Source organism: Seriola aureovittata, chromosome 5, assembly GCF_021018895.1.
Source record: "Seriola aureovittata isolate HTS-2021-v1 ecotype China chromosome 5, ASM2101889v1, whole genome shotgun sequence".
Taxonomy (NCBI): Eukaryota; Metazoa; Chordata; class Actinopteri; order Carangiformes; family Carangidae; genus Seriola; species Seriola aureovittata.
Window position 1 is genome coordinate 5,448,626 of NC_079368.1, and position 12,540 is coordinate 5,461,165.

Sequence of the window (12,540 nt, forward strand, 5' to 3'; positions counted from 1 at the left end):
AAATAATGTATGTTGTGTAAAGATTATCTTATGCATCAACAAAAACCACTTCAGTTTGTGCAGTTTTATTAATTTACCAGAGAAATGACACATCAAATGATCAGCTGATTATTTACTCCATATGACACATAGTACTTTGCATTGTCCACCATTAACACCATGCAGTTCAGTTGTCAAGGAGTGCAATCTAAGCTGATGTTGTCCCGCCTCGCGTTTCCATGGCAACTCCATTCTTCCATTTTCAAGTTGCCAAAATAACATTAAAATTTTGCAAAGAAATAATCCCCCAAGTGTGGCGCTTCTTTTTCTGGGAGTCACGATCCAGGAAGTCCATATACAGTGACACCACCTCTCCAAGCTTGTTCTGTGTTTGGAGTCTTTATTGCGAATAGTGAAATTAAGACTTTCCTCACAGACACAAACAAGTGAGCCAATAATTCATCTTCAGGACCAAACAGCTCAGATGGAAACAATCCAGTGCCATCCCAGTGGAAGACGATGGTATTTTCCATAATCAGCTCCTGTGAAATTAGTTCTGTTCAGGGTCATAAATCCATATACTGGTGAGTCTGATAATGAGTGGGAATGACTGTTAGGTGGGAGCTTGTCTCTTTCCGCCGAGGAACTGCTGAATGTCTCTTTGGAGCTCCTCGTTGCGTCTCTGGGCCTCGTCTCGACTGCGCTCGGCATTTCTCAGGCAGATCTCCAGAGCAGCCACACGGCGGCGCTCTGCCTCCAGAGCAGACTGGAGCTCTGCCAGTGAGGCCTTCAGCTCCTTGTTCTCCTGCTGCAGACTGAAGGAGACAATCAGACACACAGAGAGTTCAGATACACAGTAAAACTATTAGTCTATCTGGACACAATCTATGTCCTTTTATTGGTCACTGATGAGCAAATGAGTCAAGTCCAAAAAGATTGAGTAATATTGAGTCTTTCCAAGGTAAATAAAGTTGCTTTTTTTCTATTCCTCTTTTTTATTTTTTATTTATTCAGCCAAAAATGGATGCTGAATGTGTTTCATTTCCTCAGAAGTTCCTGAATATGAACTTCAGTCTTGGTGAATTTCATGTTTGAACAGGAGGACTGAATCCTCCTCTTTGAGCTGCAGTGGCTAAAAGTTTTCACAAATTGAACTCCTTCAGGTTGTCAAGCTAAAAATTGTTCCTGAAGATCATTTAGAAGTCAAGTTTTCATCAGACAACATTGATAAAACATTGATTTTATGGTTCCGTTTTAATTCAAGTTACCTTTAAAAGTCATATCAAAGAATGAGTAGCACATTTGAAGGTTGGTGAGGGTCTGTCTGCTGTCAGTTTTAACGTAGTCACTGTGTCTCCATGTGACTCCTCAGCTGAACTCACCTGTATCCAAGCGGCTGCTTGTCTTTCTTCGGCTCAGACATGTTGTTGACCTGCTGACCTGAACCCGCCACTGTCAGGGTCTCTGCACTCTTCTGATGGGACAGCACCCGGGCAGGCTTGGACTCACTGTCTGGTTTTTGGGAGCCAGCTGTTGACGAAGCTGTGCTGTCACTTCCTCTTCGGGATATGAGCTTCTCCTCCCCTTCCTTGTTGGTCATCTGAGACCCCCCAAACAACGATCCTGAACCCCGGAGATCCAGGATCTTAAAAATGTCCTCTGAGAACGTCCCGCTCTTCTCCTCCCCGCTCTCCTGGATGCGACTCCACCGGTTGAGAGCCTCGGCCTTTGCTGCCATCCCGGTGAGGGGGCAGTTGAAGCTGGGCAGGGTCTGGGTGCGTTTGCGGGGACTTCCGAGCCAGTCGTCTATGGACTGCGACACAGGCTCTGGAGGGAGGGTCTGGCTGCAGTTTTCTCTGCCTGGACCTGGACTGTCAGCGTCCTCTTCCTCTTCTGGAGACTCGGACAGAGACGCATCACCCATCTGAGATGAACACATAACGGAAGGAATGGATGAATTACAGACATGCATACAACATAGAAGTGTTCATGTGCAGAGGTAGTTTTACAGTCAGAGAGAGAGAAATAAACTTCATTGAAGGAAAGATAAACCCAAAAAAAAAAAAAATCAACTATTTGTCATTAACTATGACTTAATAGTGACATCTTTGAGTTTGGCTTTTTCTATTAGTTGTAGGTCCCATATTCCACACTTTTTGTTGTATTTGAAGTGTTGATCCATAAGAAGATATATGTGTGGTTTAAGAACCAAAAACCATCTCAATGTAGTTTTACATCTCCTCTCTCAGGCTTCTCTCTGGAGCTCTAGTAACAACAGGTCGGTGAACCAATCAGAAGAGAGGAGGCTCTCTTCTGATTGGCTCACTGTTTTCTGAGTGATTGACTGAGATTTCAGGTAAACACTCAGAGAAACAAAATCCTGCAAGGTTTGGAGTGCGGGTCCAGATGGGCGGGTCTTCGGGCATGGCTGAGAGTGACTGTTTTATTGTGACATCACAAAGTTCCAGAAGTCCTGACGGCTGGTTTTAAGTCTCAATTTCTGAATACAGGCTGTGTGCATTTCTCTGTGGACTGAGGGCTTTGATACTTTCACAGTATTAATATAGAACCTAGAGCTGCTTTATAATCAGAGAAGAAAATAGACACTTAAGTATTAAACTGTCAGCATGAGGAAATGGGTGTTTCTGAGATGCTTCGATTGAATCCACATAATGAAGAAAAACAAAACATGAGTATCTGATGATGGTATATTCACACAAATTTGTATTTTATGTAGCACTGAGATTACCAGGTGCTACTAGTCTCCATGCTAGAGGGTACTATAGTAATACACATCAGACTGTATATGGATCCAGATGATGGAATTAGCACTTTAACATTGGTCACATGGGAACTTCCTCCCACCAACAGAAAGTCTTTTAGATATCCTGATGTTTTTTTCTTTCCACTGACCTCATCCTGTATTTTGGTTATGTAATGTCTAACACAAGAATCTGCTTTAAAAACAGGACATTAAAACCCTTCGAGAGCCTCAATGTACCTCTGCAGACTCCCAGCCCACAAAGCTTCTGGGAGTGTTCTTCTGGCTCTCGGCTTTGTTTGATGGAGGGGAGGGGAGCACGTCTTTGGAGAGAGGAAACAGAGCCTCGTGTTGTCTGATCATCACTGTCATCAGCTTCTGGATCTGAGGAGTTGCTGTGAAGAAAAACAAACACAAATGTGAAAAGATTATGATCAAAATGTCTCATCTCTAGCTTCTTATGCAAATTCTTGATTCACTTTTGAAGTTACTGGATTAGTTTTAGATTTCTATTGCACTTTTTTCTTTTGTTATTTTCCGTTATTTTTCATACTTTCATATTGAAGTTTGTGGAATTGATGAAGCAGTATATGAATGAAACACGCCTTCCTAAACTGTGTGTACTTGTTTGTCAAAGGCTGTTTTTATTTCACTAAATAAAGTGCCCAAAAAAGAGAAGGATGTAGTCATGTCGCAGTATTGCCACATTGTTGCTTAATAAAAATGTCACATATCATTTGGATTCTGTGCAGCCAGAGGAACACAAAATATCAGGAACATAATTCTAAGGTCATAAGATAACACATTTAATCATCTTCTCAGCTCCTCGCAGATACATTGTGTGGAGCAACATGTTTGTTATTTGTGTTGATCAGTGAGCGGTGTGCTCTCACCCTTCATCACAGTGATGGGGTCTTCTATCAGAGGTTTGAGCAGGTTGATCCCCATCACTGTAGCCAGGTTCTCCACATTCATCTTATTCACACTGGAGTGCTGCTGCACCTCAAACAAAAACCTGAGAACAAAAAGACATGAAACCATGTTTAAGAGACACAGCTGGGTATGTGTCAATACTAGAAACTGATCTCAGAGCAGCGTTTGCTGTGTTCTTCACCACAGGGACGCTGAAGTGTCTTGCTGAAGGACATTTATGTGAACAATTAGTGAGACATCCTCTCTAACCACAAAGGGCGTCTTCTCTGGAATTTCCCATAATGCTTTGCGCTGCAGCTTCTACTCACCGGCACACATAACTGAGGAGGTTGTAGTTAAGTCTGGGGAGAAGGGCGATTTGTTTCTCCAACTTTTCCCAACCCTGAGGAGGAGCAACAGATTAAAGGACATGTGCACTCAAAATATCACATAATGCACACACACACACACACACACACACACACACACACACACACACGCACGCACGCACGCACGCACGCACGCACACATGCATTCACGCACACATATACACATGTCTGCATTTAGATGTGGACAGACCTCTGTGTTGTTGTAGTCCAGCAGGGTGGTGCAGTCCAGGAAGTCCTGGTACTGAGTCCAGGGCACCACGGGCTCTGGCAGCTCCCGCAGGTACAGCTTGAGCAGTGACGCCACCGTGTGGACATCTGTGTCACTGCAGGCAAAGACACATCCAATCCACATCCACTTAGAGTTTAACTCACATCTAGACCTTGTGTCAGTACATGGAGCCAGTGTTGGTTGCATGAGTTATCACAGACATGTAGTTTGTTTGATTACATGCTGTATATAGCGACCTTTGAACTGGGCTTAAATCTGATACAATGTTAACTGGATTCTACACATATATACATATGTATCATACATCTGTATTACAGTTATAAATCTATTTTTATTAACTTGGGGCTAAATGTTTACTCCAAGTATCAATGAGCTCAGTGTTTTGTCAAGCGATTTTCCATTATGATAAGACCTGTGTAAATATTGTATAAAATATTTATATAGTGGTATAAACAAGGCCTGTTTAAAATGCTAATATGGTGAAGACAAAGTTCTCTAGGAATTTGCTGTTTGGGCGTGTGGGCCTAGTTTTGTATGATCAGCTGTGTCTGTTGAATTGTCTTGTTTGGATTTGACCAAAAATATAGATAGAGGTGAAGACACAAATTCTTGTATCCTCTGTTTTGTTCTTGGCCTGAGATATGACATAAAACATCTTTCAGCAGCCTTTATTTACATTAGATTAGGGACAAAAATTAAATTAAATGGATGTCTTAATCAACAGCGCTGTGTCAGAGGAGCTTGTGATGTTGCGTAAAAGAGACGTCCTCCTGTGTGACTGACAGAACAGGATGTGGTGTCGCCTTCAGCTCTGAGCTGACAGAAAATTTATCTTCATCTTTCTCATCTGTACTTGCTTTGCAGAAAGAAAAAAAAAAAAGGCTGATGCTGTTGATCGATTGAGGTTAGGGCATTTTCACCTTATATAGCAGTGACCTTCTTAAGCTCACGCCATGTACCAGCCGGGTTTAAAGAGGATTTAAAATAATTTTGGTCCTTTCAAATTTCCATGAGATGTGTGACTCTGTCAGTGTGATGAATAAACCTCTTTATAACCAATGAACTTTCAATATTTGTTGTGTATTTCAGCAATGTGAATAACTCCACTTCATATACAATACATGTCCTGTATACACAAAACCACTTCTACTGCTACTCATCGATACCTGTGTGTGTATTCATGACTATTTGTAATCAACTCATTCACATGGCTCTGGTCTGTGCAGAAGGAACCATGGGTGTGTTACCTGGGGAAGGAAGGTCTCTCTCCTGCATCAAAGGCGTCTCTGAACTGTTTGACAGCGTTGTCCTGGCCGGGCAGTCGGAAGATGCCCTCCTCATCCAGCCCATGTTCTTTAATGAACTCGACACACTTCTGCACCAAGATTGGTACCATGTGAGGCCCGAAACGCTGCTCATACGTCACAGTATCCATGAGACTTTTTGCAAACACTGCAGAGAGGCATTACATGACATCTCAGACCAGTAACTGTATCATTATAATAATCAGTATAATCAGAAAACATTTAACAAAGTTCAAATCAACACATTTTTATCACTTTTACATGGGGTTTAAGCCAAGCGGCAATGCATGAAATGAGTGCCAAAACCTGTAGTTCCTTAAATGACCACTAGAGTCTGGCTCCAAAAGAGTCAATCCCCATAGACTGCCATGTTAAAATGTCTAACTTTACAACAGAAATAAACATAATTACAGCCTGGAACAAAAAACGCTTTTAGCCTCTATAGCTAATTTCTGTACGGGGGTGAATTTATGTTTAAGGCTTAAAGTTATGCATAATTGAGGGCGTGGCCACTTTGAGCGACAGGTGGGCGCCATCACAGTCTGCTAGCTGTCTGCTCAACATCACCTCAGCTCATTTGAGCCATTGAACACGACATTTCAGTCATGGTTGTGGTGTTGGTGCCTTTTGGAGGATTTTTTCATGCAAATATCAGACAAATAATATTGCTTTTTGTGCAGTTAATTGACTGTTAGCTTAGCTCATTAACTAGCTAATTAGCCAGATACAGGAGGAATTAGCTAGTCTCCAACTATGCCGTAACTGGGAACAATAAATTCTTGGAGCCTTGTCATCACCATAAGGTTGCAAGGAAACCAGCAAAGACTCCAGGAAGTCACTGCTCCTGGCTGGGAAATAGTCCGGCACATGACCCCCTGGACACAAACAGCAGAGTTCTTGTACGTTTGTGTAATATGTTAATGAGCACGCTTGACTGGTGCTGGAAGGTGGATTTTTTGTTACCTTCGTACAGAGTTTCCCTCCTTTATGCTAAGCTGAGCTAATTGTATCATGGGCATGGTTTCATATTTAACGGATAAAAATGAGAGTGGCATCAATTTTGCCATTTGACTCTTGACCTCAAAGTGAATAAGACAGTTATCCAAAACAACACCTTTAAGGGATTTTTTGTCACACTGAGTCATTACATACATACAGCAGCTACCGCTGTGATGACTCAGCAACAGATGTACATAAAGTATTTAAACAGCACCCTTCTCATTCATCACCATGCTGTACGTATTGACATTTTTTCCTATTTGTAACCTAAAAATAAATAGTGTTTGAGAAACCTAAACTCTATTTTCACTGAACTTAATTTCTCATAAAGTTTAGTCCAGTCAAACAAGACAGTTGCATCACACATAGCCTAAGTTTATTTTATGTAAGGTTTTTATCAGTTGATTTCTGTTTTGGGGAATTGATGGAAACATTTAATGAGAGAATGAGGCGGGAAAAGTGAGAAACAAATAGTTTTTATAACATTTAAAAATTTTTCTGAACCTCCAGTTGTCGGTACTCCAATGACTCTGCGTAGAGTGCGCACCCACTCCTCCATGTCACTCTGGGAGCTCGCCATGAACACATACGGACATCGCTCTCTGTCTCCGGTTGCACCTGTGAAATGAGTGTTATTGAAAAATGACGTCTTAGTACAAGAAAACCTTGAGATAGATGCTTGTCAGCAAATGTTGTAAATCTGCTAGAAGATTTGCAGAGAAGACTGAGATTGTTATCACTTCTTGGTAGCTTCTAACTTCCTAGCATACAGATAAGTTTTGTCTCATTCAGATGGAAAAATGAACGAGACATGCAACAACTGGTAGAGGTTTAAAAACACTGACATACAGGGAATATAGCTATAACCATTTTAGGTGCTGGAATAAATTTTCCATCAAGGTCTTAAGTCAGATTTGTTCCCTACTAAAGGGCAATCATCTGCTTACGTGGTATGATCTCGAAGAGGTACTTCCCAGGGTCATCTGAGTTTGGAGGGAGTTCATTAACTTTACTGAACCGTAGCTGGATGACTCCCTGGAGAAAACAGGAACACACACATAGAAGAAATGTATTGTGGTGTAATATCAAAACCAGAAGTCCTTCATGTCAAAAACCAACCACTAATATTTGCATTAGTGTTTAAATTCATTCATAGACGACCATATGCTGCTATTAATTCTAACAGTACATGTAGTCCATGTATTGTGACTGTAGTAAAGGTTTCAGCAGGTTTTTCACTGTGAGTGAACCACAGTTTCTGTCATAGTGGCAAAACTGTGTCACACAGGCTTTTGCAGATGTACAACACACTGTGAGAAGGGCAAGAAAACGCTCCCTGCTGATCTTTAATCATTTGGTTTAGAGTCCACTCAGTTTACATTACACCATGTACAGTCAGTGCACTGCAGCCCACTTCTTCTATCCAGCATTTTCCACCTACTGTCCCACTCTCTTATGTTTTTACATCTCGGTCAAATGTAGCAATGACTCTTTGCCTTTTGGAGTGATTCCTAATAATTGGAGCTGATCCATCAGTTGGAGGATGTAGAGGACATGTGTTTGCCGTTGTTAAATTACCCTGAATGAAATTATGGTTATTTATTTTTTATGATGTATATATATATATATTTTTTTATTTAATTTAATTTTTTTTTTCATTAACACTCCTCTCCCTTCCTGTGCCCCAACCTCTCATTTCTTAACAGGAAGTACATCAGGGGTACGAGAGAAAAAAGAAGAAATGTAAGAGAAGAGGTGAACAGAAATCAAACTTTTCATATTTTATACTTAGAGAAGCTAAAGCTAACACCATGGGAACGTCATGATCATAGTCTCTAGGCTGCCTTTTTGGAGGTTTGCCCACACCTTGCACAAGATGTGAAGAAAGGACCAAGATCTTGTGTTGATCACACACAGACAGATTTGCAGAATGATAACAGAGAGTACAGGGTTCTGGCTGGATGGTTGATGAATGTTACAGCTTTGAGCGTAAACCAGTGGATTAAAAGAGGCCAACAAATAAAGACTTTCAATGCCAGGAGACCTCTGTTTTGTGGCTTCTAACATCATTCATTTTGTTTACAGGAAGTGTGCAATGTTAGCCACACAGCTAGTTAAGTGTTTGTGGTGTTGATTGGAAATGATAAATGATAAAGTTCTTATTAAACTATGAGTGATTCCATGGAAATACAAGACATTTCATATAAAAAAACATTACTTAAAAACTTGTACATATCTGATCACCACTTTATGTTAGTGGTAGACCACCAAAGTAAACCATCAACATGTAATAAAACAGAAATGATTAAGTAACTGCATGTGCCAAATTCAAAAGGTCATTGTAGCATTTTAATTTTCTAATATGTGGCATTTGTATGAATTTCTTTGAAAGAAATGTGCACTTGTTTTATGCCAGCAAAGGACAAAAAAAAAACAACAAGATAACAAATCATAATTAAAATAATTACATATTAAGGGCTAAAATGTCTGACCTGGACAGTGGTCTCCTTGTCATCTTTGTGGTAGGTCAGTGTGCTCCCTCTCAGCACAAAGTAACGCTGCTGCCAGTTCTTGACTAAAGACCTCTGTTGTTTCTTGAGCCAGCCGGCCTTCAGCGGCCTCTCCATGGACCTGGAGGAGCGCGGCGAGCCCGGGCCGGAGCCTCCCTCTCCAGGTATCACACTCTTGGATCGTGCTGCCAAACACCACAAGAGTTAAGTTGAAAAAAGAAAAGTTTCAAGAACAACAATCCCCAACGTGTTGTGTCACATTCGAAGCTATGAAACTTAATATCAGCGCTACTCATTTGCAGCGGAGCACTTCCCCTTTTTGGCATGAATATGCATCAGCCTATCGAGGTTGAGAGACCTGCTCAACATCGTCTATTTTTGTTCCCCACACATTCAGGCTGAAAGGAAACTGCTGGTCAGAGCTGACCGGTTTCCTGTTGAGGGTGCACGAATGCAGCCTTGATTCTTCAACATAAGCAGCACAACTAACAATAAGCTGGAAAGGTCAGAGATCATGTTCTGTGTAGACTTAACTTGAACTGAAACCAACACAAACAAATGCCATCCTATTATTAGTACTCTAAGAATGTCACCCTTGACTGACACTTCTCACCCTTGAGCTCTGTGACTGTGAGAGGCCATGTTGGGAGGATTAATAGTGTGATGAAAGGGCAGAGGCAGAAGTGTACGTGGCCCAGAGAAGACACAGTCAGATGGAGACAGTCTGAGCAACACGCAGGGTGGTAGGACTGCAGAGATAGCTGGAGTGAGATTGAGCCCTGTTGCTCAGTTGTTCTTAAATTCACCGTGTCTTCTTAAGCAAGATGGTAGAGGAGAAGAGAAGAAGAAGGGCTGCACTGGGGTAAACAGGAAGCTGCCACATCATTGCCGGAGGGCCGGCGACACTTTGAAGGTCTCCACCTAGCAGCATAAGAAGCCTTTGGTCTAATTTTACTAGCGTTACCCTCCCTTGATTAGAGGGAAAGTTAAAGTGCTGTTGAGGAAACCTGAGCCCACACACAGAGGTCGATGTCACACCACGCCCTCGACTGACAAACACACTGGTCCTTTAAACTGGCCTTAATTCATGACAAACCAAGTGTCGCTCACCACTTCAAAGATGTGTTCAATGCTCACCATGAAAAGGAATTTACATTATTAAGGGCAACACTTTCACATCAAGATGGGCACAGTGGAGAGTTTCCCACTGACATACAAGGCAAAGATGCTAGAACTGTGACTTAAAGTTCCTCTCCAGACATGTATTAAACGATATAAAAACACTTTTGCTCTGTTTAACATGGTTTTCCCACATGTGAAAAAAGTGAAAAGTAAAAGAAAAACTGGGGCTCTGCTCTGCTTTATTTGTTTGTGTTGTTTGCTAGTATGTAACTGGCAGTGACTAACACAGTGTCAGTGATTATAATTTCTCCTAAAATATTAACTATTAATAAAAACTATTCCTTTAATCCTGCGTGAAGCAGTGTATGAAAGCAGTTTACTGCATCATGAAGAATCTGTGTCTTGTTCGTTAAATCAACATTCATTTCTGTACATTGTGACAGGTTTGTGGTTGTCCCTCCAAAATCATATGAAAGGACAGATGCATCACAATTGTGCGCAAACATGTGTTGCACACTTGTCATATACACACCCACATGCAATATACGTAGGCACAGTTACACACAGACAGTGACAAAGTCAAAGCTCTGCAGGAACTGAGCTCTTGCATCAGTTTCCTGCGTCACTCCTGTTCATGGTCCACGAAGCATCTCAAGGTAAAAGCATCAGGTGTGAGTCACCAGCTCTCAGGAAGTAAGAAAGTGAGAACAGGATAGTAACAGCAGCTGATATTCAGTCGACATGAAGCAGATAAAATAAATGCCCTGCAGGCTGCTACTTCCTTCCACACTGCTAGTGCTGAACAGCCAGTACCACAGATTGTAAAGATGATTAGAGCTGGAGCAAACATGATGCGCACTGTGAACAATAGCTGTTCTGTGGAGAGTCCAGTCACTGCTTGTGTGCAAACCTCTTTTATCACCTGTTGTGTCATCCCAGCATGACAAGAAACAAGGCATGTTACTGCACTGATTCAACCTTATGCAAACACTGGTGAGCATAGCATTAGTAAGTCTAGACTGCTGTGCAGTCACCTTAAAATACATGACTGCACAGCAGTTTGCAGGCACACACACAAAGGTTGGCCAATGTCTTATTTCAACCACTGGGAGTGACGTTTAAGTGACTTTAAAAAAAAAAAAGGACTTAAATGTCAAACTACATCATAGCAGTATATTGTTCATTCTATATGAGAGGACAGTGATTTGTGTCCAAAAATAAAAAGGTCTGAAAATAACTCTGGTTATAATCACCAGAAGTTAAGAAACCACCATCGTGCTCAAAACCATACAGAGAAAGCACAGTGCAGAGAAGTCATTAATTATTATCTATAATTATTATTAAAGAATTTAGTGTGGTGGTGCCTCAGTTATAAACACAATGAACTTGCAAAATAAAATACAAAAACATTATATTCTTGAAGAAAAGGAGACACAAAGATTACACAAAAGTACACTGCTGTGGATGTTTCCTCTGTACCATCACTTGTGGTTTATCTAACTATTAGTGAGTTCACATCGCTTTAGGTGACAGCATCAGATAAATTACCAAAGTGTAAAGTGCCTTAAAATGTGAAGTGTGAAGGTACTGCATCCACAGTGCAGACAGTGAATGCAGCACGGTCACCGGCTTACCTATCCGAGCTGTCTCAGCCTTGAAGGTGCTGAAGTCCCAGTTGCGAGGTAGTTTGAGAGACATTGTCCTTAATTCATAACACAGGTCAGTGGTTCATTTCACACATACAGCCCACCGGAGCATGTACACACACACTCAAACACACACACAAGCACACACATTGACGCACACTCACACACACATGGAAACTGGAGATATCGCAGATCACACTTCCTACTTCCTGTGTGTTAATTTTTCTTCTTCTTTTTTTCAGCCCTTCAAAACCTGTCGCCTCATGTTGCCTTTACTTCCATGTTCATACTTGTTCTGAGAGCTGTGTAAATGCCTTCTAGGCTGATTCACTAAAAGCTCTCCAGGGCTTAATGTAGTGGGGACTTTTCAGATGACTGTTCACTGGTGTCACACAAAAAAAACGGGTGTCTTCTAAACGGAAATGGGTTTCACCTCTTGGTTTATACTCCTTCAGAGAGGATGTTGCCTCACAGCTTGAGCTGCATGAGACAGGAGGCTGCAGCAGGACAGTCAGTATTTATAACGGTGTATTTCTAAGCTCGAGGGATCATGCACTGACTCCTGGTTGTAATGTCTCTCCATCTTTTAAGAAATAAATTATCATAAAATGTGTCAGTAGGTGTAAAGATCAGCTGTGCATCTTTTTCAAAATGGGGAAGAAGACCGAGAGGGAAGAAGCCAGTCACAC

The 12,540-nt window shown here is 41.4% G+C and overlaps 1 protein-coding gene across 1 annotated transcript; it reads right to left on the bottom strand.

Annotated features, from left to right (window-relative positions):
* Positions 1 to 49: 49 nt before the first annotated feature.
* arhgap25 (Rho GTPase activating protein 25) lies at positions 50 to 12,469 on the bottom strand. Its single transcript, XM_056377376.1, has 11 exons — positions 11,840 to 12,469; positions 9,066 to 9,268; positions 7,521 to 7,608; positions 7,078 to 7,191; positions 5,518 to 5,722; positions 4,232 to 4,364; positions 3,982 to 4,055; positions 3,634 to 3,755; positions 2,981 to 3,135; positions 1,362 to 1,903; positions 50 to 794 (listed from the first exon to the last, which is right to left on the bottom strand). The coding sequence occupies exons 1-11, from the start codon at positions 11,901 to 11,903 to the stop codon at positions 593 to 595; spliced, it is 1,902 nt and encodes a 633-aa protein (XP_056233351.1). The 5' UTR covers positions 11,904 to 12,469; the 3' UTR covers positions 50 to 592.
* Positions 12,470 to 12,540: the final 71 nt, after the last annotated feature.